Consider the following 24,666-nt stretch of genomic DNA (forward strand, 5'->3'; position numbering starts at 1 on the left):
TCCAGGCACAGGGAATTCATGCTAGCATTTCGACTAGTGCAACATTTCTTGCAGTCACCACATCAATCTGCTGTTAATGTTTTGTTATAATGTTGTAACGGTGATCTGCATGTGTTTTCAGAAGAAAGACAATTTAGTGCAGTCTTATATAAGCTTGCTTTATGGTGAGTACAATCATAAATCTTTTTTTTTTTGCCAATTTTCACTGTAATGTACGTTATGTGCATATGGCTGCTGTAATTTTACTGTACTTGTCCCACATTTTTTGGCAGCTACAGGATGCTTAAGCAACTATTATTCAAACCTTTATTTAATAAAGCATGCTATCATAGAACAGAATTGGACCAAGTGAGGAGAAAATAAACTATTCCTTAGCAAAAACAGGATTTAATACTTACTGTCATCATATTTTAAATAACTTTAAAAAGTAAATCAAGCAACTCTTTAAGTTTGGTCTACAAGCAAAGCAGAACTTGGAATAGTTAACTGCATGTGATGAAATGTTGTCGTCATATGCTGGTCTGTATTTTCCACATGCATGCTGAGATGACTTTCATGAGCAAGTAAACCTCTTTTCTTAACATAAGTTACTCTTCCGACTACTTTATAATTACAAAAGGTGGATTTTGTAAATTCAAGTCTGAAGTCTCCCTTTAAAAGCCTGAAATGGCTATGTGGGGTGAAGCAGTCATGTCAAATCAGATCACATCCACTATCTTTAAGAGAGTTTGCCACATCTTACCAGCAACCGAATGTATAAACTAGTCTGAATGCTTCACTGTCTTTTTCTCTCCAACCTCTCTCCTCAGACGGACATCCTGGTGATGAGTTGTGACCTGATAACAGATGTGGCTCTTCACGAGGTGGTTGATCTGTTCAGAGCCCACAATGCAACTCTGGCCATGCTAATGAGCAAAGCCCATGAATTCACGGAGACAGTCCCAGGGCAGAAGGGCAAGAAAAAGACAGGTAACAGGAAACAAGTCAATCTCAGTGATGAGATTACTATGAGTCTGATGTGTGGTGAATTAGTGGTGCTCTCATAGGATAATGCTCAAAGTGCATTTTCTATTACATTTCTGTGCAACTGTTACACTGCACAAACATTAATAAAGGATTATTTTTTCAGAAATGGCATTTGTAAGGAAGAATATGGCCAAATTTGTGACATACTATTATTGTATGTTGTGTTATTGGTGTATATATATATGTGTGTGTGTGTTTTTCTTATTCCAGCTGAGCAGAGAGACTTTGTTGGAGTAGATCAGTCGGGAAAGAGGCTACTCTTCATGGCCAATGAGGCAGATCTGGAGGATGGGCTGTCAGTTAGGAAGTCCATCATGCGGAAGTAAGTGTAAGATTGATGTCAAATGTTACAGCTCCTTTACTAAGAAAATACAGTCATATGTTATAATGCTATTGCTCAAATGTTTACTGATGGAGCTATTATTGTGTTCATTTCAAACTCTTTTGCATAGGCTCCTTGTTTTTGTTTTTTTTTAAACTCCTACTGTTAATCCCACCAGTTGAAATAAGTATTCACAGCTCAGCTAATAAATGTTAATTCTTTTGGTTGCTATACCTGCACAGTCACTTTTCGGTGTTTGGGGTTTATGATAAATAGAGTCTGTACATCTCTAGTTTCTTAGCCTTGCTAGAGCAGATGTTTAGATTTCTAATCAGTGTGTTTTAGGGTGAAGGTTCTGTGGTGGGTGTGTGAGATTTTTGTTACAGGAAGAGTACTCTAGGTCTTTTCGTTTCGGAGTCCTAAAATGCATGTATGTGTGAGAGCGGGTGTTTTGGGAGCTCGTAAATACTTCATGGAGCCAAAGCCACTGTAAATTCTGGCCAATAAGAGGGGGGCCGGAGCAGCTGCTCGCATGCTTCCCTGCACAGGGAACTCTTGAGCTACACACACACACACATACATATATACATACACGTACACACACACATATATGCACATATTTATATATATATACGTATACACATTTTGTCTTTTTTCACAAACACTGAAATGCTTATATGAGCGCACACAGGAACACGGAACAAAACTTCGAGGCAGACATTGATGGAGAGAAAACAGTCACACGTTGTCACAGTGTTATGGAAACACACTGAGGCCATAGCTAAACATTTATGGCTTACAGTGAAAGACTTACAGCTTTCGAATCACCTCTGATCATTTATACGCTCACATGTCACACAAGCACACGAAACGGATATAAAAAACCTCTCTACATGCAGTATTTATTGCCAAAGGTTGTAACAGAAGAAATCCCAGAGTTCTGGATTTCTATAAGTCACCAGTAGGTAGTTTTACAAGAACCGACTGTTTTGAACATCAGTACGCATCTAGTCAAAAGTCGCAATTTACGCATACACGCACACTGTAGGTTCCTTACTGTGTGAGGCATTTTAAATGTGCACATTGAGCCTTGTTTGGGACAGAAACATTTGGATCAGAATTTTAGTATTTTGGTGCAACACACAACATTCATAGCAACTCTGATTATGTGGCACCTCCCTTGAATGCATCCTTTGGTGTCAGTCTTTTTAAAAATAGGTCTGTTTAAGTCTGCATTTCCTCTTCATTCGTTATTTCAGCCATCTCTGCCCTGTTCTGCTCAGCCCTCCACACAAACGCCCATCTGTTCTTTCATCCTCCCATCCTTGTTCAACCCCAACCCCTGTGTAATTTTTTCCCCTGCTCTATGCTTTCCACATGGTTGAGGTGTGCTGGCTCAAAACATTCTGCACATGTGAGATTGTTTGACCTGGAAATCGCTTAAATGGTGTGAAAGGACTCCAGCAGAGATTGCCCTCGTACATTTGCAGCTCCCACCTGTCAGGATCTCGCAGACACAGGCCTGAAGAAATGGTCGACTGTGTAATAAAAGGCTGATTTAAAATCTGGATTTTTGAGACCAAAGAGAGAGATTCAAGCAAGCCAGTTGACTAACTTGGTTTTTGTATGTTTTGAAGATGGAGTCATAGTAAAGACGCCTGCAGTGACCTTTAAGATACTGGATCAAGAATTCTGTTAGCAATGATGAAATATGATGGCAGGATATGCCCTCTAAAGATTACATAACTTTTTTTTTGCAAAGTACAACAAAACAACAAAAGCACATGCATAAATTGTTATTTTGCAGTATTCTATATGTAACAAACACCATCAGCATGAGTTACTGATGTCTACATAGATGGCTAACATAATGGAAAAAATGAGTAATTGGTATATTTTGTTGACATTGACTCACATACCAGTTCTTTTATGTATGTGGTTTATTTGACTTATGGACATTTGTTCACTTGCTGGCTCTTCTGTGAGTGCTTCTCAATGATTTGGCAGACTTGGAAGCTAAAATCACTGGCATATGTGGCAGCCTGATTTTAATTTCTCTTTAGTTCGGGATTGTTTGTCGAAAATCCAGTGGAAATGCCTCGGGCTCAGGGAAACCGTGATGGGATATTTTTGTTTGCTGACATTTTTCAAACGATAAACATACACTTGTGTCCGGGTTGGCTCTATGATCTCGCATACCGAGGGTGAGTGTGCAGGATCACGAACAGTAGCCCGATTTCACCGGCAGGCACACGTGCACCTTAGGCTCAAAATGCAGGTTCACGGATGTGAGTCAGCTCAATTAAGAAAACACTGTTCGATTAGCGTAGTATTAAGGGAACTGCGCACATTTTATTTTGGAGGCAGTAGTTGAATGCCCTAAAAGAGTCGTAAGCCCTTCAGCCTCGTTGGCTCTGAAGTGAAAACCTGACTAATGAGGGTATTAACAGTCATTCTACTGCCTCTGACTCATCGTCCACCGTGGGGTTTTAGTTGTAACTAAATAAGACATTATGCTGTGTGTGTTTGAGAGCGAGAGAGATGTGACTCCTCTCTCCCACTGAGGACTTTAGTGGTACTTTAGTAGTCAGCCATTAATCCAAGGGTTGAGTCATCTTTGCCTGCAGAGCCACTAAATTCCTGCTCCCCTCGACACCGAACTCCACAGCACGCGCAGCAACCAGAAATCACGTGATGCTGCCGTTACGAAAAGCAAGATGTTTACCTTTGTTTGGGAAATCCGAGATGTTTGTTGTAGTTGGATTCCGCAAAAAGTGCAAGGAATGAAAAAAAAATATTTAAAATTCCGATAAAAATGTTTGAGGAAATGCTTTTGATTTGTTCAGCAATTATGGTTGAATGTAGCACTTGATTGTGAGAGCTTGCTGCTGCTGTACCTACTGTACTGTAAAAATCCTGTATTCCTTTTGTTCATGAGTTTTTGAGGCACCTGTTGCTACTCTACACACACACACACACACACACACACACACACACACACATAGAAACACACAGAAAACACTCACACACACTCTTTTTGTCATAAGCTAGTTACCCAAGGCTCCGCCTCCTGCCCGTCTGCAGGTGCCAAACAGTGATGTCACATGCTGGGTGTTCCCATAAATTTCACTTTACGCCCGTGATACACACACAGAGGCATACACCTGGGAAATGTTGTGTGAATAAATACATTTGACAAACACCCACAGAGCCTGTCTGTGTGCGCACGGACATGTGTTTTTATGCTTTTGAATAAAATACAGACGAACACACACTCAGTTTGATTTATGGCTTTTAGCATCTGGTTGTGAAATATGTGTGACCAAGCAAACCTCCTGAGTCGCTCTACTCATGCAGCAAAGCTGGAGAAGAGAGGGTTAAAGGAGTGGAAAGGAGAAAGCTGGAAAATTGTAGAGAAGGATTTTTGGTGAAAGAGAAGAGGAGGGAGACAGGTAGAGGAAGGGATTCATTAAATGTCCATTCAGTTCCCATGCCATTTATAATATCCTTTCCCGGGTCACTGCACATATTTCTCCTGCCACTTTGTTATTTATGAATTCTAAATGCCTAGCTTGTGTGTTAGCTACATGTATAGAACCATAAATGAATCCTCTCTACCCAATTGACATGGGAGTGAGAAAAAAAATACTTGCCGTTTACAGTTGTTTATGTCACCAGCCTTTATATTATATATTTACAAATACTACTGATGCTACAAGTCCTGGTATTTAATCCTGGTTAACTGGTGTTGTACACCAATACCATTAATCTGAGAAATAATATAGGGAAAAGTTGACTTCTGCAACATCAAATAGGAAATGTATTTTAGGATAATGGTGTTCATCTTCCCAGTGGAGTTTCAGAGACTAAAACCAGTGGCCCAGCACCTTACTAAGAGACTTGTTTTCTCTGTGATTTGTTTGATTTTGACATGTTTTTGTGTTGCATATTTGAAATGCTTACACATCTCTGTATGAAACTGGAGCATGCAACAAGTAGTATTGGTATTACTTCCATGTTGGCATGAATGCTTTGGTTGCAACCACTTCCAGAGAGGATTTTTGTAATTACCATTAGTTTTCTATTCCTCTAGTGTGGAATAATAAATCAGATCTAAACACCACTGTGAACAGTTGAACATTGTGTCTGCTTCTAATTTTGCCAAAGTTCTGTTATTGTTATGTGATAATGAGACACAGACTCCAATGTGCTTTTCCAGCTTTAAACATCTAAATCACTACGGTACGCTTTGAAAAATGGTTAGCAGTAGTGGAAGGGATACGTGAGTTGTACTAAATGGACTAAAACATGTATGAGCTGATAGGGGACTTTCAGAAACAATGCGCCCCGCAGTTTTTATAATGCAATGATTGAAAGGGCAGAGGAAGAGGAGGATAGGTAGTCAGAGAGGGTGAAGGGGTGAGGATGGATTTGTTTATTGGAACCTGACGGATGACATGGTTTTCTTTGGCTCTCGCTTCGTAAATGTCACGTCCAAACCCGGGCCACTGTGTCTCCGCATGTGAATGAGTGGGTGGGTGTCTGTGTGCATATGGCCCCCCAGTCAACATAAACCTGTCTCGCTGGCAGCTGTCCGATGGCAGCGGCTCTGTGGGGGCGACGTCTATGGTAGCTGCCAGAGGACAATAGACAGATGCCACTATTCTCTGACTTTTATGCGCACTTGTGGCTGTTCCTGGTTTTCCATCAAATCCTCCTGTCTTCTGTGAAACGGGGAAGAAAATAAAACGTGGTTTCAGTAAAAGAGAAGCTCTGCATGAAGCATAAAAACAGCAGGTGATGAAAAGCATCAAAGTGAATCGCTCCCCAGGTAGCAGACTGGGTCAAGCTGCTGAAAGTGCTGCATGTATACGTTGTGGTGAGACTGTACAAATGGATGTCCTAATGAAATATTCTAATGTATTCCTTTGGCGCATCGCAGGTTTCCTTTCTCTGTTTATAGTGTCATGAAATATGACACAAATCCTATGTTTTTTTTGGTGTGTTTTGGCTTAACTTTGATCTCTGTTTCTGCATGTGACTATTTGTCTGTTTCTCTTTTACCTGCAGACATCCCAGAATGCACATCAAAACAGGCCTCGTGGATGCTCATCTGTATTGTATGAAAAAAGCGGTGGTGGACTTTCTCACAGAAAACAAGTGAGTTCTCCACTTCTGTTTGGCTATGAATCAATGAACTGTTGCATGCTAAGTTGAACAGTTTGTTTGCACTTTTGTAAAGTTAAGAAGTGACAGTTTAGATTCACTGTGTTAAAAATACAGGATGCACAGTAGTAATAGTAAACATCAGTACCCCTTTCATTACTGGGATTTTCTTTTATCAGTATGTCGTGGGTCCAACTTAATTTTCTGGCAAGAATGATACCAGATTTTGAGGAAATTTTCTGTCATTCTTCACAGACAGTTTCTTCAGCTGCGCTTTACTGGAGGGTTTATGTTATACAATATCCTAAAGGTGTTGTATTAGATTCCAATTGCGCAACATACTTATGAGATGATAGAAAATACTAGAAAATCTTTTGTGATCTTAATTTTTTTGTGTGTGTTTTGGATTATCATGCAGGGATGTTACTCTTCTGCAAACTGGGATTCAACTAGTCAGCCAGTATTTTGGTATATCCTCAGGCCCTTGTAGTGGTGTTGTGTCCACAACACTTTTTGCACTCATGCAGCCCCATATTATCACGCTCCACTTCTGTTATTCACTGTCAGGGCCGTGCATTAACTGCAATGGTCCTGGCCATGTTCTCGTAAAACATGAGCTGAACAAATCATCTCGGTCTTATCTGACAAAAAAAAAAAAACATGCTCACAATAATCTTTTTATGCATTTTAGCAAAATTTAAGACATCACTGAGTTCATAAAGTTTGTGTTCACAGGTCGTTTTGTAAACATGTTCATGCGGTTCGTCTGTTTGGAAATTACAGGTGCACTCAATTTAATTTCAGTGGTCACAGACTTTCTAACCTGCGTGTCAGCGCTCGCAGGTATATTCACTTTTGTTGCACTGAGTTTCTACTTTGGGGCCCGATAGTCGGCAGGTACCTTAAAGGAAAGTTGAAAAGAACTTTTTGTGAGAAAGACAAATAGGTGGGTATTTTCAAATCAGTCAGTCTAAAGTATCTATTTCTGATTATTTATAAGACTAAATACTCTACTTGTAAACTTAAAAATAATGCTTTTATAAAGAATTTGAATTAATTTGACACTTTAACGATTTTTGCCTAGCGACAGTCTCTCACCTCTGCTGTACACTGTAATTAGCTCTCACTTTGAACATTATCCCTGATTTTTTTTTTAAGAAGAATTTGAACATGCAACAATTTATCTCTCCTGTGTGAGAGGTATTCAATAACAGATTTCCATGTAGACATAAAGTGCATGCATACGTTCAGTCACATCAACGTGAACTCTCCTTCACTGCTTAATGTGGAGCAAGTGTTAAACATGGGTACATGGTGAGTAAGGCTTTGAAAGGTTGCGTTAGCAGGGTATTCTAGCGAGGTGTTAATTTGTTTTACTATGTGCCACTGAGACAGGCTGTTAGGCCTTTAGCCTCTGAAGTGAAGCAGTGTGACAGGGAGCCTTCTGTACACGCCTGGACTCTATATTCCTGTGTTGAAACTGGAAAATGAAAAAAACAAACAAACCTGTGTGCTGTCAACTCTTCATTCAGTCTTTTGTAATCAATATTATTAATGTGATCAGTGTAATGATACCCCTCGTTATTTGGTTTGAATAGCAACACAGTGCTCATGGTTCATTACACTTTGGACACAGTGTGAATGAGAAATTATAACATAAGCACTTTTATGTTATTTCTCCATAAACATAGAATATGTAAAAACATGTCAGTTTCGCTATTTTTAGTTTCTGAGCCTCTTAGTGGAAAATAAATATGCTCAACTTGTTTTAAAAGCAGAACTTTTCCTCCATAAATGTAAGACGTATGGAAAAAAAAAAAACTTGGGTGTGGTGACATTGTAGCATAGTAATTTCCAGTGCTGCTGTGGCCTTCGTGTCCTACAATTCAAGCTAAAAATCAGAGGAAACGGCCAGAAAAATAAATCGCACACAGACAACAATCTAACTGAGCCTTCCGTTTAGTGGACATTTGTCTTCAGACATCACCCCTTACCTTTCCTTTTTTGTCAGCACACTTGAAGAGGAGACCTTAGTAGCACATTACCAGGTTACTCACCAAAGTATTCAGCAGGTTTGATTTCACAGTAGTAGATCCAGATGCATCCCACACAAGTTTACGAGCTCAAGAGCATCATGGTGTCCAACTTCTGTAAAACAAGTTGGTAATGAGGTCTTGCTGTAATTTGTGTTCTGAAAACTGCAAATGATCCCATTAAAAAGTGGTCACCAGGTTCAAAGTCAGATTGTGGCAAGCTGCTATCACTCATTAGTAAATTTCAACTATTTTAAATGGAGTGTGTCCTCCTCAAATTAGTTATATTCCACACAATAAATCCAAGCCAACAAACACAAATCCCCATTACTCATCCTTTGAATATTTCTGGTTAAAGGATTCTTGAATCTAGCAATTTGCCATAGAAATGTAGATATAAATCTTACATCATTGCATCACTAATGCACCCTCTGCCACCACCATATATCATCGCTCTTGTTAGATGACTCATGTCTTTCTTCGGCTCTTTTCTTGGGCTTTCTTTTCACGGCTCCTCTCTTCCTTTCTCCTCTAGGTTCTTTCTCCGTCTCTTGCTCAAGGAGAGAAATACACAGAGTAACTGTTGTTTTTCTCCTGTCATTCAGATGGAAATTCTAATCTCCCTTTAAAAGAAAGTAAGAGAGTGCGAGTGGAGGGGGGGGGCGGTGTGGGGTGGTGGAGAGGACCAGTGAGCACAGCACTGTGCAGAGAAGAGCAAAAAGACATGAAGATCTGGATATTACCTCCTGGTTTATAGGAAGAGAGATTTGAAAGTATGGTTGAGCTTTATGCGCTTTTATTTTCAGTTGTCAGATGGACTGAAGGTGCAGATTGTCATAATTATTTTTAAAGATGTGCTTTCAGTAAGAAGACCTGCGTTATGCATCATTCACTACATTTTATTCACTGTCAACAATCTCCTCAATTACAGTATTGATACAGAAACATCGTTTGACTTCACATTGCGCTAAGTAATCAGATGTGGTGATATTTATACTCACGCAAAAGAAACGCAAGTTTCTTTTACCCGATGAAAAATTAAATTTGGTTTCCCAAAACAAAAATGCATTTGGTACCTTGTGGTGCATGATGTGTTCTTAACATTTTCTGTTGCGTTTTGTAAGGTTGGTGTGAAAACGGAAAACGAATCGTCGCAATACACCAATGCATTGATGATGTGGACATGATTCACACTTTGCACGTGCAGTTGAATATGCACGATTTATCGACACCTTCAGTGGGTATACATTTCATTCAAGATCATAGGCATTTCACTTGCTGTTTAACTATGCCACGCTTAAACCAAATTGAGAGGAACCAAGCCATCGGACGTCTGCAAGCTGGAGAGTCTGTCCGAGACATTGCCCGTCACTTTAATGTCAACATCACCACCATTTACCGTCTCCAGCGTCGATACAACACCACACAGCGCACCGATGACCTTCCCCGAAGCGAACAGACTCTCCAGCTTGCAGACGTCCGATGGCTTGGTTCCTCTCAATTTGGTTTAAGCGTGGCATAGTTAAACAGCAAGTGAAATGCCTATGATCTTGAATGAAATTTATACTCACTGAAGGTGTCAATAAATTGTGCATATTCGATTGCACGTGCAAAGTGTGAATCATGTCCACATCATCAATGCATTGGTGTATTGCGACGATTCGTTTTCCGTTTTCACACCAACCTTACAAAACGCAACAGAAAATGTTAAGAACACACCATGCACCACAAAGTACCAAATGCATTTTTGTTTTGGGAAACCAAATTTAATTTTTCATCGGGTAAAAGAAACTTGCGTTTCTTTTGCGTGTGAGTATATTATCTAATTGTGATGTAGGTCTACCATTCTCTTAATTATGACTTTACCAAGACATTGATGGTCTGTGTATATCACATGCAGTAGTGTGTAAAGTTTCATCTGCATTTGCAAAATACGTCAGTTATACTAGGGAAATAATTGGGCGCATTTTTCATTATAATAATTTCTCCGCTGCTATAGAAGCAGTAAAGGTATATGTAAAAAGAACTCAAAGATGTCTTTTATGTAGTATCACAAAGTTATAATGTCATAGATCATAAAAACAAATAATAATTTGGATTCATTTGATTATCTTGCAAAAACTGAACAAACCTGAAATCAGCATGCACAAACATTTTCCCCACAGGTGTTACCAATACAGGTAAAACTACTAAACACTGTAGAGATTTTACTACTTACTGATTTTGTTTCAGGACTTTTTCTACTGCATTAACATCTAATATGCTTGTATTTGCTCTGTGTACGAACAGCCTGCACTTCAGCCCAGTTCAACTGAAAGTCTGGATTTTTGTCACGTGACTCTGCCCTCTGAGCTGAGTCATCAGTGGCTTCTTAGTTACACTGTGGAGCACAAAAAAAATCATTTTTTTTCACAGAATCTGGTTACAAAAAGTGGTTTATTTTCAGCAATCTTTTAAATGTGACACGTTGAATAAAATGATTTTGGTGAAATATCTAGAAATTAAATTTAGTTTTGGTCAAGTTTTCGTTAAAAATGCCACAGATGAGTAGTAGTAGCAGTAGGACTGTCGAAATGTTTGAAATCTGATGATTATTCTTTTCCTCCAGTTTCTTGTTTTGATGAGTGGTGTCATTTTTGCGGCACCACGCCTCTCAAACCTTCCAGTGGGTTTCAAGATCGAAAGAGTCAATGACCTGACGTTTGTGACATGTTGAAAACTTATCTCTCCTCTTCTTGTATCCTAGATCTATCTCGTCAATCCGTGGCGAGTTGGTACCGTATTTGGTGCGCAAGCAGTTTTCCAAAACAACTGATGGTCAGAAAATGAAAGACGACGCAGAGGATCAGACCCAGAAAAAGAACGACAGCTCTACGAACCATGGTTGGTATATGCGCTGAAACATCACAACTTCATACACTAAAACCAGAGGAAATCCAGTATTTAACAGCCAAAGCACTCTGACCCATTTACAATACCTCTGGATCTTACTTAAGAGCCATCAGCAGAGAGAACATCTAGATTTGACTTTTGCCTGACATCAGCACTAACTTGGAACTCGTAAAACGCTATAAAATGACAGCCCTGCCTGTTCTAAGACACAAAAAATCCACAACAACAACATCTGTGTACCATTTCTTCTAACTTGGCCTTTTCTTCCTCTCTTCTGTCTCTTTACTGTCCAGAGCTCCTCATCTCATCACGGGATGAGCCTCTGCTCCAGCTGGCTCAGGAGCGCTCCTGTTGGAATGACCATCATGGCGACATGAGTGAGGCTTACCATGGAGGAAAGCTGCGCTGCTACGTTCACATTATGGACCAGGGCCTGTGCTACCGTGTTAATACTCTAGCTGCTTTCATAGAGGCAAACCGACTGGTGAGTCACACATTAGCTCTCTCTACTGAGCAATGTGCTAACTTAGTGCATGCTTGGTGGAGGTCTAGAGGAAGATATGTGTTTAATTTCCCAAGTTTGCATGCTTCTCTCTATGTATTACTTTAAATTCAAGCATGTCTTTTGCCTCCCGTTTTTGAAGTTTTCAGCTATTTCACAAAGCACAGAGCTTAAGTGCTGACAGTACTTCAAGGAGCTTGAAAGATCATCTAAACTCAGAATTGTATGCTTACTTGAATGTTAGCCTGATAGCCTTTCTTTTTAAATCACGCCTCACTCCCTTCTGTTTCCTGCTTCTAGGCCCCGAAGCTGTTTGAAGAGCCAGCAGTGCACCCATCTGCTGTCATTTCTGAAAGATGTCAGGTAAATATAATCCACAATTTGGATTCTTTTTGTTTCGTATTTCAGTTATATTTCATTTCCCTCTTGATTTTCTAATTGCCCTTCAATAATATTCACAACCACCAAAATTCAAAATTACACCCCACCAACATTGGAGAAGCTGCTATATGTGGGTATCTTTGTCTGAGTGATGTTTTTCCATTTTTTGCATTCTGTCCTCAGATGGGATCAGACAGCATCTTCGGAGCTCTGTGCCAGGTTGCAGAAAAGACTTCCATAAAGAGGTCCACTATCGGAAACTCCACCACCGTAAAAGAAAAGGTCAAAGTCACCAACTCCATCATTATGCATGGGGTTACCATCGAGGAGGGGTGAGAACACACACATCCGTGCACACACAGGCACACACTTGCTGAAAACATGTACTTTGAAGTGCTTTCGTAAACTCCAATAATTTAACCTGAAGAAATTCACCTCGAAGGCATGTTGATGAATTAAATGTTGTAACACGCTTGTTTTAAGCGTTCAGTCAGTACATGCTGGCTGTGTGTGTGACAAAGCAGTGATTAGTAAGCAAACATTTCGAAATGCAGTCACTCATCTTTATGTTGCCGGGAAAACGCCTTTAATCTCTGTTCAAATGTTCATATTTCTTACATGACAAGAAATTTTGCAAATGCAAACTATCTCCAAAAGCTGCAACACTTTTTCCCGTCATCTCTTGACACTGTTTGGTTTTCACATATAAAAGCAGTGGTATGCATAGTTTTCCATTCACTGCAACTTTCTATTGAATTTTCTCGGTGCTCTCATGCAAATAGTGCGTGTGGGTTCGGCAGATGCTCATGTATGTGTGTGTCCGTTGATAGGAGGTGCAGCAGGTTTTGTTTTCTGAGCTCTGTGAGGTCAAACAGGGATCGCTGAGTTAACAATGCACCTATTGGTGTGCAACCAGCCAGAGACCAGTTCCAAACAAACACAGAGCTGCTGAAATGAAACACACAACATCCATATATTTCATTTAGCCCCTAATTTACTTGCCCATACACAGTTTCCCACCGGTTGTAGAATTTATGGAATACCATGGGGGGTTTTAATAGTCTGTTCACAAATAGCAAGTCTGCACTAATGGAGAATTCTGTCAAAAAGTTGAGTACTACTGAAATCAGAAGTAGTAGCTAATTGAATATAATGTGCTTAGTTATTTAAAAGATTTACCTGTAGTTTTCAGTGATCCTCTTGTTTCCATGTTTGGTTTAAAGCAAGGTTCCAGCATGAACTAATGAGCGGTTCACCAGCATGTTAGTGAGCTTGAAACCAAATATGGCAAACATCTGTAGTTGCATCTTCACAAATGGATGTGCTTTTCTGTTTCTGTGTATGGTTGTTATAATTTCACTGTGTTGTTTTCGTTCATTTTTATTTGGTTTTTGTGATGAGCACTTCACATAATTTCCAACTGCAAAACAGAAACCACCAGATTACTAAAGAATGCACTTAAAATTCTACAGATGTGCCGCCTTTCTTGTTAGAAAGAGCCAACCAAATGGTTTTTACGTCATTTAAAGTTTTTAGAGTTGAAATGTCACATCAGTGAACCGGGAATAACTAACTTGGTTGAGGAAACAGCAAAGGTCAATGCAGAGCAAGGAATGTACTGTAACTATGATCTGAATGTTATGATTTGACTCAGGGAGACCAAATAAAGCCGTTCTAAGCAGTGATGCACCACGATCAGCAGCATTACTGCTTCTTAAAGATGGGTCTCTACTGTAGCCAGTAGCTGAAGTAAAAAGAACTGACTGCTTTGTTGCAACAATGAGGGCTTGCACAGAGAGCAACAGTAGCTACTGTAGAATTAGCATGTAGATTGATCTGTTCAGTCTCTTAGCCAGAAATCTCGGTGGAAAGAGACTCATCTTGGCCTCAAGTCCGGATTTTAATGCACTCATTCACAGGCTCCTTTTCTTTTATCTCAATTTCTTACTCCTCCCTCTCTTTTCTTTCCATCAAGGCCTCAACACCATCTCCCTCTCTTTCTGTCTCTTGCCATCTCTTCTTAAGCCTTTCAGGGACCCCAGCCAGCCAGCATGGGGACCCTCATCATGCCCATGTAGGTGCACGCACAAAGGCATGAAAGAATGAGGGAGACGGGAGAAGGGAAGAAAGAAGCGAGGGGAAAGCAAGCTAGCACGCAAGAAAGAAATTGCAATTCTTTCTTTTCTTGCTTTGAGGACATAAGAAGGAAGGAGAAAGAAGGAAAGAAAGAGCCAGTATGAGGGGATTAGCAGACCCCAGCCATGTCGCAGAAACCCCTCACATTTCTGGTTTCTTTGTTTGGAGCTGACCAGAGCTTGTTGACAAAGCGCTGCGTGTTTGGGAAGGGGGATAGTAGGGGTCAACTTTATAGAGGGGGGTTGGCACAGGAGGTGGGGGTTGACGTGTGTGTATGTGTGTGTGTGTGTGTGTGTGTGATCGAGAGGGAGGATGGGGGGGGGTCATGGCAAGGAGGAGCCCTGGTGTTAGTAATTAGTGGTGTTTCAGCTCCGAAAGCTTCTTTGGTGGTCTCTCTCTCTCCCTCTCTCTCTAATGTTACAAAACTCTGAATCTTGTAATCTCCCATCACCAACTACCACCACCACCTCCTAGGTAGTCACTTAAACACACACATGCACACCCACACACACACACACACACACACACACACACACACACACACACACACACACACACACACACACACACACACACACACAGACACACACACTCTTTTCTCCCTCTCCCTCCAGGCCTAACCACCTGAATAGAACGGGCCAATACAAACCTGTCTGTGTGTGAGGTGCGCAGGGCCAAGTGTGTGTGCGTCACCGCCTGGGCAAGACCAACATGTGTTCTCCGCTGGGCTCCCCGAGCTACTGAAGCACACACACATTCCCCTATCCCACACACACTCGCACACATACACGCCCTTCACGGTCAGCCGACGCAGGACACACAAGACTGTCTGTGTCTCTCTCCAAGAATTTTATGGTGATGGTTTGGCTTAATGCGAGCATGCACGGTGGGTTGGCACTGCCAGCTCAGGTGGGACTGCAGCACAGCGCCAACCACACCTTAAGGCACACACGCACAGACACACACAGCATAGCCTGCTGTTGTGACTTAATATATGCTAATGTCATGTCATTAAGTTCAGATGATTGGATACTTTTTGAGTTTTCGGAGCAGGTGTGAGGATCTTTTATGGGGAAGCAGTCTGAATGTCAGTGGAGCTTCCAGTGTGGCACTCAGTCCACAGCGAGGAAGCTCAGCAGCCAGCTGTGGAAGTCTGTGCCTGTACTGGGCAGCTCCCAGTACTATATGAATGTTCTCTGCTGTGTGTGCGTGCCTCTCTCTCTCTATGTGTGTACATAAGAGCCCAGAGAGTAAACAACTGAGCTGAAAAATAATGTTTTGACACTAATGAGCCACTGATTCATCCATTGCAGGTGCTTAGTAACCCAAGACTTGGGAATGCCTAAAAGGGATATTGTTGAGTGACTGAAATTCATGTAACTTTTTGTGTTTCAAGGATTGACTCAAACAGAAGGAATTCTGCTTTACTGCAGTGTCTCATCCACTTTCAGGGATAGTTTATTGTACCATATTCTAGTTTAGAGATGAACAATCGTGCCATAGAGAGCTGAAAGTTGTAATCACACTTTTGCATCTGTAGGAGTTCTGATCTGTGGTACATCCATGGTACATGAATGGCCACTGTAGACATAGAGTCTCCAGTAGACATACCAAGTTGTAAATATAATAAAAATTCAATTAATATCATATGTGTGTGTGATTTCCAGATGTAACATCCAGGGCAGTGTGATCTGCAGTAATGCTGTTATTGGCCGAGGAGCAGACCTCAAGTACTGTCTGGTGGGGAACGGACAACGGATCGAACCAGAGGGTGAGACCCACGAACATAAACACACACTCATAAGGAAATGCTGCTTAAATATGTTATTCCCACCTTGTCTTTGTTCTGTTAAGATGATGTTTTATTTCTTCTCATCAACACACGCTACTTTTGCTTTTAATTATATGACAGATCTTACTCGGCCGATAGTTTACGTAGTTGTCAGGGTTCATGGATGTTAAAATGTTCATCTTTATGAACATCTGAAGAATTATTCGTTCATTTTGGCTCGTGTTTAGACTGAACCTTCACATTTTCTTCCTTTGAAATTAGCTAACAAAACAATCTCCTCAGAAGGTAGGTTTAGTAGCTGTTCTGCTTTTGATGAAAATGATCAAAGAGCATACTAGTAGTCAAATACTTGTCATTACTGTTTCCAATGTCAGATTTAAAATTTCTGTCTCCACATTTTAAAATTTAAGGCTGTTAAATATCATCCAAAACTGATGTGACTGTATTGAATGCCAAAATTAAATGAAATGGGCACTGTTTAATGCATATCAGATGGTTTCCATGAAGCTAGGATGCTAAAAAAATGGACAATATGCACTGAGAATGGACTAAATAACAGAACCTCCTTATGTTTTAACAACAACATTGCTAAAAAAGTTGTTGCAGGTTGTACTTTCATTTTTTTTTGTTGCTGCTACTTTTTTCACTCCAAGCACTTCTCTCTGGCTGACTCAGATAAAGGTGTTAACGTATGTGTGTGGTATACGTTTATAAGTGCCAAGTGTTCGAGCCAACTAGGAAAGTTTCTTCATCCTGAAGTCTGATTTGTCAGATTTTTTTATTTCCTTAATCCTCTTGTCCCCAAAGCTTGCTGTGTGCGTGTGTGTGTGTGTATGTGTGTGTCACATTGATGGAGAGGTTAGAGAGCAGGGCCAGAACAGGACCACCCGGAATTCAACAGCAGCGGCCTCCAGCCACATCCACACACACACACACACACAAACGCACACACTCGCACACATATAGAGAAAGAGGGAGCGAGCTCGCCTACCGGACTGAGCAGCCTAATTGAGTGAACAACAGGCTGCTCTAAGTGACAACAGCGTGAATTTGAGCTAAACTCGTCGAAAAACGACACAGTTGAGGCCTTTTGGAGCATCTGCTGATTGATTGCTGCAGCAGTCTTACCTCAGCTTTTTTGGCTGATTTTCTCTTATTGGGCAGTTGCTAACATTATGCTAATGAACGCTGGAAACTTGGAACCCTGGTTGCATAATTGTTTTGCTTGCACTGTATAGCCAAAGTTCAGTCACACAACAACAAAGCTCCAACCTCCGTTTCTCTTTGTCTTTCTCTTTTATTGTTTGTGTGACTTAAACATGCCACCCATGCAGATACTTTTTCTTTTTTATGTAATTATTTCATAAAAATCCTTGAATTGCATCGTTACTAGATGTCTTAAACACATCTGGTGTGTATCGTAAACTGGAGTCAAATTTATTTGAATAGCCTAAAACTATAGAGAATGTTACCGTGTAATCAGCATGAAACACTCTGTTATTCCCAGTCTCAATTTGGATGCAAAAAGCTTCTGTTAAACAAAATTAGAAGGATAAGAAGTAAACATCAGCTGGAGCATTAGAGGAATGACCCTTCTTTAGTGACTAAATAGGGCATATAGTTAGAGAGGTCCTGTAATTGTTTGTTATCATAATTTGGTCCATCAACTTTGTGCAGCATTTCTAGATGTGTGGTGGATGTCAAAATCTGTTAGTGGAGTAAGAAATCAAGACAGACCTTAACACTGATATTTTTCTTTCCCTCATTCTTCTGATAATATTGAACGATGTACACTACCATTCCAAAGTTTGGTGTTTTCCATGGAAACTCACACTTTTATTCATCTGTTAATATAATTTCACAAGGGTTTTCTAATCATCAATTAGCCTTTCAGCACCGCTAGCTAACACAATGTAGCATTAGAACACAGGAGTGATGGTTGCTGGAAATGTTCCTCTGTACCTCTATGTAGATATTCCATTAAAAATGAGCTGTTTCAAGCTAGAATAGTCATTTAGCACATTAACAATGTCTAGACTGGATTTCTGATTCATTTAATGTTATCTTCACTGAAAAAAATACTTTCCTTTGAAAAATAAGGACATTTCTAGTGACTCCAAACTTTTGAACGGTAGTGTGCTAATACGTATGGAATGTATCTGTAGAACACATACAGCAGGTAATGCCTTTTTTTTGTACTAGATTTGAAATCATAGCTTTAACATGTTTTTAAAAAAAAACGCTGTCCAAGTAATCCTCTTTAATCTGGCTCACAGCTTTCCATAACAGTTCACCTAGAATCACTCTGTAGTTTGGGTTAGATTAGATTATTCTATGTAATACTTCAAAAAAGATCAACCTTCTACTTTACATTGTATTGTATAAACAGCACATGATGCCACCAATCTAACTGGCTGACCGTAGGCTGCTAAAGACATTACACACCCACTCTACTGCTGAAGCTGTTAGCAGCTAAGGACCACCCTGACAGTTTGCCTCACACACTCAGAGTGCATACTGATCCATCAGGTGTTGATATGTAGATGATACGCAAGTCATCTCTGGACGCTTGGATGCATACAAACATACTCATGCATTATTACAGTATAGTGTGTTTCTACATCTTCCCACTGTCCTTGAAGATAATGGCTGTGTAATCGTGAATTCTACCTACATTTAATTCACTTTTATCTATATTTGGTGAAAAAGTCCAGCGTTTTCCTCGGCATTTTCCTTCTTTCACTGTTAAGGGTTGGGACGACTTCTTTGTACATGTCACTGCCCCAGTAGGAGGAATATGCCAATGCATATGGTCTTAATAAATCTACAAACTAGATTAGTTACTGACAAATCATCTGGTCCAAATTGAATAACCTTTCCTCCCCTTCTCTCCCGTCTCTCCCTCTCCTGCGGTCCCATGTTCCGTTTGTCCTTCCCTCCACACAGCAGAGGAGAAGCTCACTCTGAGCAACAGATTCCTTCACACTAAAACCTGTCTGTGTGGATGGAACATAACTCTCTGCCACCGTTTGCTTTGGATCAGTACCGGTGCTGGGAGATGGAGGGGAAGGAGGGATGCGAGGTGGAGTCGTGGCAGCTCTCCTCGTTGCTAAACTAGTTTTGGGTTGAGAGCGATAGCAAAAAAAAAATGGCAGACTCATTTTCAAGCATCATCTATTTCTTCTCGTGAGGTTCAGAGAGCGGTCAGGGTGACGTAAATCTTACCACGCTGATGATTCTGGGTTTGATCTCAAATAAATTGAAGGATCATACGGTGGATATGCATGTCGTAGGCCATTAAGTCCACGTTGAATGCGTACGGAATTTCCTAGCTGCCGGGGAGCCATTGTTTTTCATTCATTTCATTACAGCGTCAAAATGAACATCCAGAAATTGCGTAATGGGTTTTCCATTACAGAAAAAATGTTGTGAGTTTGAAACATGTGGAGGAAATGATGATATAGCATCAGGTAATAACGTTGCAAGAAAGGCACTGTTTTGCAAACTCTTCTTATGGTATCTTCGAGGAGCCCCTCACAGCCAAGATTTGCCTAAACAACCTTTTATTAGAGGAAACTATCACATTTTGCATCATATTTTTTACTTTTCAAAACAAGCTTATGGAGCAAGCTGTAGCTGTCACTTATATCACACATTTTTCTACTTTGTTTAATGGCTTTCAGGAGGAATCCATCAACCTTAAAGGCCTTGCAACTTTCTTTACCCTCACAGAAGCTTTCTGCTGCAAGGTTTGCAAATGAAATAATCGCTTCCTCTGCTTTAATTTGTAAATGTCTCGTTCTTCTTCAGCTGAGCGGACTAACGAGGTCATCGTTGGAACAGACCAGCTGATGGAGATCTAACTTTAGAAGAAGAGACACCACCTGATTAACCAATTCGAGAGCAGCAAAACACAGAGGACAACTAATTCCTCCTGCTGACTGACCAATAAGAAGCCTGGATGCTGCTTGACAGTTCTACACTCTATTCTCATAGGCTTTTTTGTACATGGTGTCCAAATAAACACGAGTCAGCTTAAACCCCTGAATCGCTATGTCTTTATTCCTTATTTGTGTTTTCACAGCTTTTACAGATTTAAGAAATGAGTGTTGTACTCTGCAGACAAAGACACTTGGACTGACAGTAACAGACAGATCTTAGAAGTCATGTCACCACACTAACTATTATCAGATCATTACTGTCTCTTAATAACAGGACTCAATTACTCAATTTAGCCTGTACCAGAGGGAGGAGCACGGGCTCATACACGTCTGAATGTTCATGGGTGTTTACACATGCACCCTGTGCAGCTGTGAAGACCAGAGATGGAGAGAAAAAGCAGTGGGAGGGGTGACCACAATGGTGTGGGGGTTAAGTTTATTTGTACACAAAAATGGTGTATGTGTAGGCCCCGGACCACCCAGCTTGATCCTGTATCAGTTAACACCGACACCCCACCCTCACACACGCTCACGAACACAGCAGAGGAGGAAACTGACTCGCGCCTGACGCTTTTCTGTCTTTTCTTTTTTCCCCTTCTTCCCCTTTCTGCTCCCTTTGCCGTCACAAGATTTATTGCATTCCGTCAGTAGAGTTTTTTCTTAAATTGCATGTTTGAAGTCCTTTAGTCACGAAGGAAGAAGATGCGGACAGGGATGATTTTTTTGTACGTGTGTGTGTGTGTGTGATTTACTGTCCTCTGTTTCCTATTGTGTCTGTGGCCTTGAATGAATCATTTAGTCTGTCTCTTGTGGCTTCATTATGTGATGTTGCTGTGTGTGTGTGTGCAGATTATGATGTTGCATTGCCTTCCTTTTTATCCTCCTTTAGATGGACTTGTTAGGCTATCAGTCACTTACAGTGATACCTTTTAATGTATAATTCTTGAAAATTACAATAACAATTGTGGCATTAGACTCTGACTTTCTGAAAAGAGATAGATAGATAGATAGATAGATAGAACACTGCATCAAAGTTCTGTTCTTTTTGCAGTACAAGTTTAGTAAGGATTCTTGAGGCACTTAAATCTCCAACTGGCTGAACAATTAGGTGGCTTCTATAATGTTGTACATGAAAATAATCCTAATAATGTTGACAGAAAATGAACAGGTGAAATATACCAGACCAAAGTTATACTAGTATAAATACAGCCTCTTAGAATGCCTGGTATTTAGACAACTTAAAAAATGTTAGATTTCACTTTTGAGCTGCAGGATGTGATGCAAATCAAAGAGTGACACTTTCATTTCACCAGTGTTCTTACCATACTACATTCCATAAATGTGGGTCTGAAAACATGAACTTCGAAAGAAACTGTATGCTTTATTTGGCCTTTTAGGCGCCACCACGGAATTGTCTTCACACTGTGTTTACTGAAGAAGTGGCTGCAGCCCGCAGACTGAAATACTTCATAGTTCAGTACTTCTCCATGTGCCTTGTCTTACCTGTGTTTTATGTGTCTGTTTTTTTTATTTTTGTCTTAATTTTTATTTTTAAAAAAACTTCACCCTTTAATAACATCCCTGCACTTCTAATTCCAGGCTGCTTTCCCTTTTCGTATACATGGTGCACATCGACATGTGCACATATCTATTTTTGCTATTGCACTTGTTCTTATCAATCTAGTATTGCAATTTTGAGCTGTGGTAAGTAAGTATTGTTTTGCAGATAGCAGTGGTGACAAAATGTGGCAGTGAAGCTACATCTTTACCTGAGTTTTGAGCTAAGAAACACAAAACCAACAGCGAAGGTTCACGTTGTCCATGCTCTTTGTCTTGGCTGTGTTAACCTTTTAGCAACGTTACACTCTGACCTCTCTCTTCAACCACAGGATGAGATCTGGCAGCTGGGGGTGTTTGGGTAGAGGTTTGTATATTTATACAAAGGCCAAAGAGTCCCCTCAATGCAGCACCACCGTGGCTGAACCCGCCTTTCAGCACACGTATAGATTTGCTCGTTCACGTGTCTGCAGACTTACCTGTGTGTGACCACTGATAATCCTCTGTCGCACAAACTAATCGACGTCATCCAACACCCCTGTGAGTGAACGCAAGCATGCATGCGCATACATGTGCACATGCATTGTAAGGGAGGTTTCCTAAACTGACTTGGATTCTGCACTGGTTCTGTGTTATCACCGGATTCACACAGGGAGTGTCGGCCAGAACACCGCTTAAGGCCTGGTTTCTTCAGAGTATGAATAAAAGCGCAGAGACACCGTTGACTTTTACTCACTGGAACTTTAGTTGTGGTTGTGGTTTTTCTACAAGAAATAATAATAATAAACACATCTTAATGGTTTATACCTAAATACACAAACAATAGAAACAGAAATGTGAACTAAAGCTCTATATCTATAAACTTATCCACAATCATCTTCGAACACACATACTGCCGTATTCGGCATATATTAACAAACTACTTCATCTTTGGCCTTCAAAATAATATATCCTCAATATATATACATAGACAGACTCTTATTGTGTAACCGGAAGTACCGCGGATGCGCTCAGCGCAGCAGCAACTTGACGCTACAACATCAGACGGCGAAAATACACTTCTTCCAGTTACAACCAGAACTTAACGAAGGCACAGCGTTCGAATCAAGAAATAAACACAGAAAATGAACCTGACACTAACATTAACTAGACACAACATCACATATATCACTCAAACAATACTTACTTTACATGCACGCACAACCACGTCTGACGAGCTGACTCTCCTAACTGCTCTCTCATGCATCACTCACTCCTCTATCACGCAGCATACCATCATATGACATCACTCATCATGCTCGTTTCACATGGGCAATGCCCTGCCCCTTAAAGACCCCAATGACACAGAATATGTGAAATAAACGTAACATAGTGTGAACATGTATGAACTTTGGGGCCTTTTCTACATGCATACTCAAATGCGCATGTTTGCTTTGCAGATCTGGAGATTCAATGTCAAGACGTGGATCATATGTCCGGCTGTCTGTTGGTCTTTGGCTCTGCAGCCTTGTGGTATTTTCTAACAGCGCCGCACAAGATTTTCATGTAATTATGCATCCCAAACAAATCCATCGAGCACTACTGAGAAAAGAAGTGATCTGAAAAGTCAAACATTTTCATGCACAGATTATCATCAGTTGCCCATGTTGCTGGCAGCACATTTGCCCACAAGATTTGTTTGAACTAAGATGAAATCTACTGTATCAATAAATGAAGAGTCCTTTACACAACTGCAGTGATGTTTTGAAAAACAAATTTATGATTAACCTGCTCAAAGTGCCGTTGTGTGTCTCTGTGGTGTGTGTTTGTCTGATCGCTGTGTGTGAAATGTGTATTTTTTTTTTTGAGCCTGTGTGCAGACTGACTCATGAAAACATGGAGGGTCTGGAGTTCCACACACTGCTTCTCATCAGAGATTTTTAAGAGCCTGGGAAATGATTCCAAGCTGGTTGGGGAAGGTTCAAATGGTTGTCACCATCTGATGCTTTCTGTCAAGATAAATGCACTACAGTATGTGACACTCCTGTTATGTTATATTCACACCATTCAGTGCCCCAAAACACAGATTTATTTAATAAAAACACATCTGGTAGGCTAGTTTGTAGTTTTAGGGTTACTTCATGTCAATCAAAAACAAAATACTGCCCCACAGTGATATGGAACCATGAAGTTTTAGTTTTTCTTTTGTGGGTTAACTTCCAACAAAGTTGCTTCAATACAATGGAAGTGAATAGAAGTTAGTCTGTGGTCCACGGAGTACTGAAAAACTACATTTCTGCTTCATATTTGAATGTAGTTTTTCGATACTTTCAATAATCCAAATAAATCACTGGCACTTGCTTTTATTTGAGCTACAGGAGATGAAGTAAAGTCTATCCAGAGTAAATAAGGTAAAAAATACAGAGGAAGTAGCCGACCACCTTCAGTTTTGATTTATGAGGTGAGACAGTGACTAAGAATCAACCAAACAGCACATTTTAGAAGTAGAAAATGAGCAACGGAATAAGTTTTGACGGTGTTTCCATTCATTTTGGAAGAAGTTGAAAAAAAAAAGCCACAATATAAACGTTTAAAGGAATAGCCCAACCTTTAATGGAGATCTCAAAAGCTCCAAAGATGTGAAATTTGTCATGCTGGAACTATGTTAGGTTGTGTATAAAATCATCCACCTTTTTGATGGAATGGAGTCGCTTTTATTCAGCCTGAGCATCATAGCTTTAAGGAAGAACTGAAACGAGCTCAGGCAGATTGAATCTGTCAATCCATGTGGAATTAGATGGTTTTAACAGCCTTATAGTCAAATAAGAAGAGAAACTTGTGGAAAGCCTTCATACACAGTTTCTGAGGCATCCGCTGCCGACACATGAAGTTCTGCTTCTGCTGTTGCTGAAGCCTGAAGGGAGAAATATAATATAAAG

General features: G+C 40.4%; 1 protein-coding gene across 1 annotated transcript in view; it reads left to right on the forward strand.

Moving 5' to 3' along the window:
• The window catches only part of eif2b3 (eukaryotic translation initiation factor 2B, subunit 3 gamma), a 31,967-nt gene extending 11,677 nt beyond the window's left edge, over positions 1-20,290 (forward strand). The window contains exons 4-12 of the mRNA XM_022208274.2: positions 810-969; positions 1,237-1,348; positions 6,419-6,508; positions 11,294-11,430; positions 11,733-11,923; positions 12,242-12,304; positions 12,506-12,654; positions 16,126-16,229; positions 20,061-20,290. Of these exons, the coding sequence (XP_022063966.1) occupies positions 810-969; positions 1,237-1,348; positions 6,419-6,508; positions 11,294-11,430; positions 11,733-11,923; positions 12,242-12,304; positions 12,506-12,654; positions 16,126-16,229; positions 20,061-20,113 (1,059 nt within the window). The 3' untranslated portion in view covers positions 20,114-20,290. The remainder of the gene's footprint in view (positions 1-809; positions 970-1,236; positions 1,349-6,418; positions 6,509-11,293; positions 11,431-11,732; positions 11,924-12,241; positions 12,305-12,505; positions 12,655-16,125; positions 16,230-20,060) is intronic.
• Positions 20,291-24,666: the final 4,376 nt, after the last annotated feature.

This window comes from Acanthochromis polyacanthus, chromosome 9, assembly GCF_021347895.1.
Source record: "Acanthochromis polyacanthus isolate Apoly-LR-REF ecotype Palm Island chromosome 9, KAUST_Apoly_ChrSc, whole genome shotgun sequence".
NCBI classification, from domain to species: domain Eukaryota; kingdom Metazoa; phylum Chordata; class Actinopteri; family Pomacentridae; genus Acanthochromis; species Acanthochromis polyacanthus.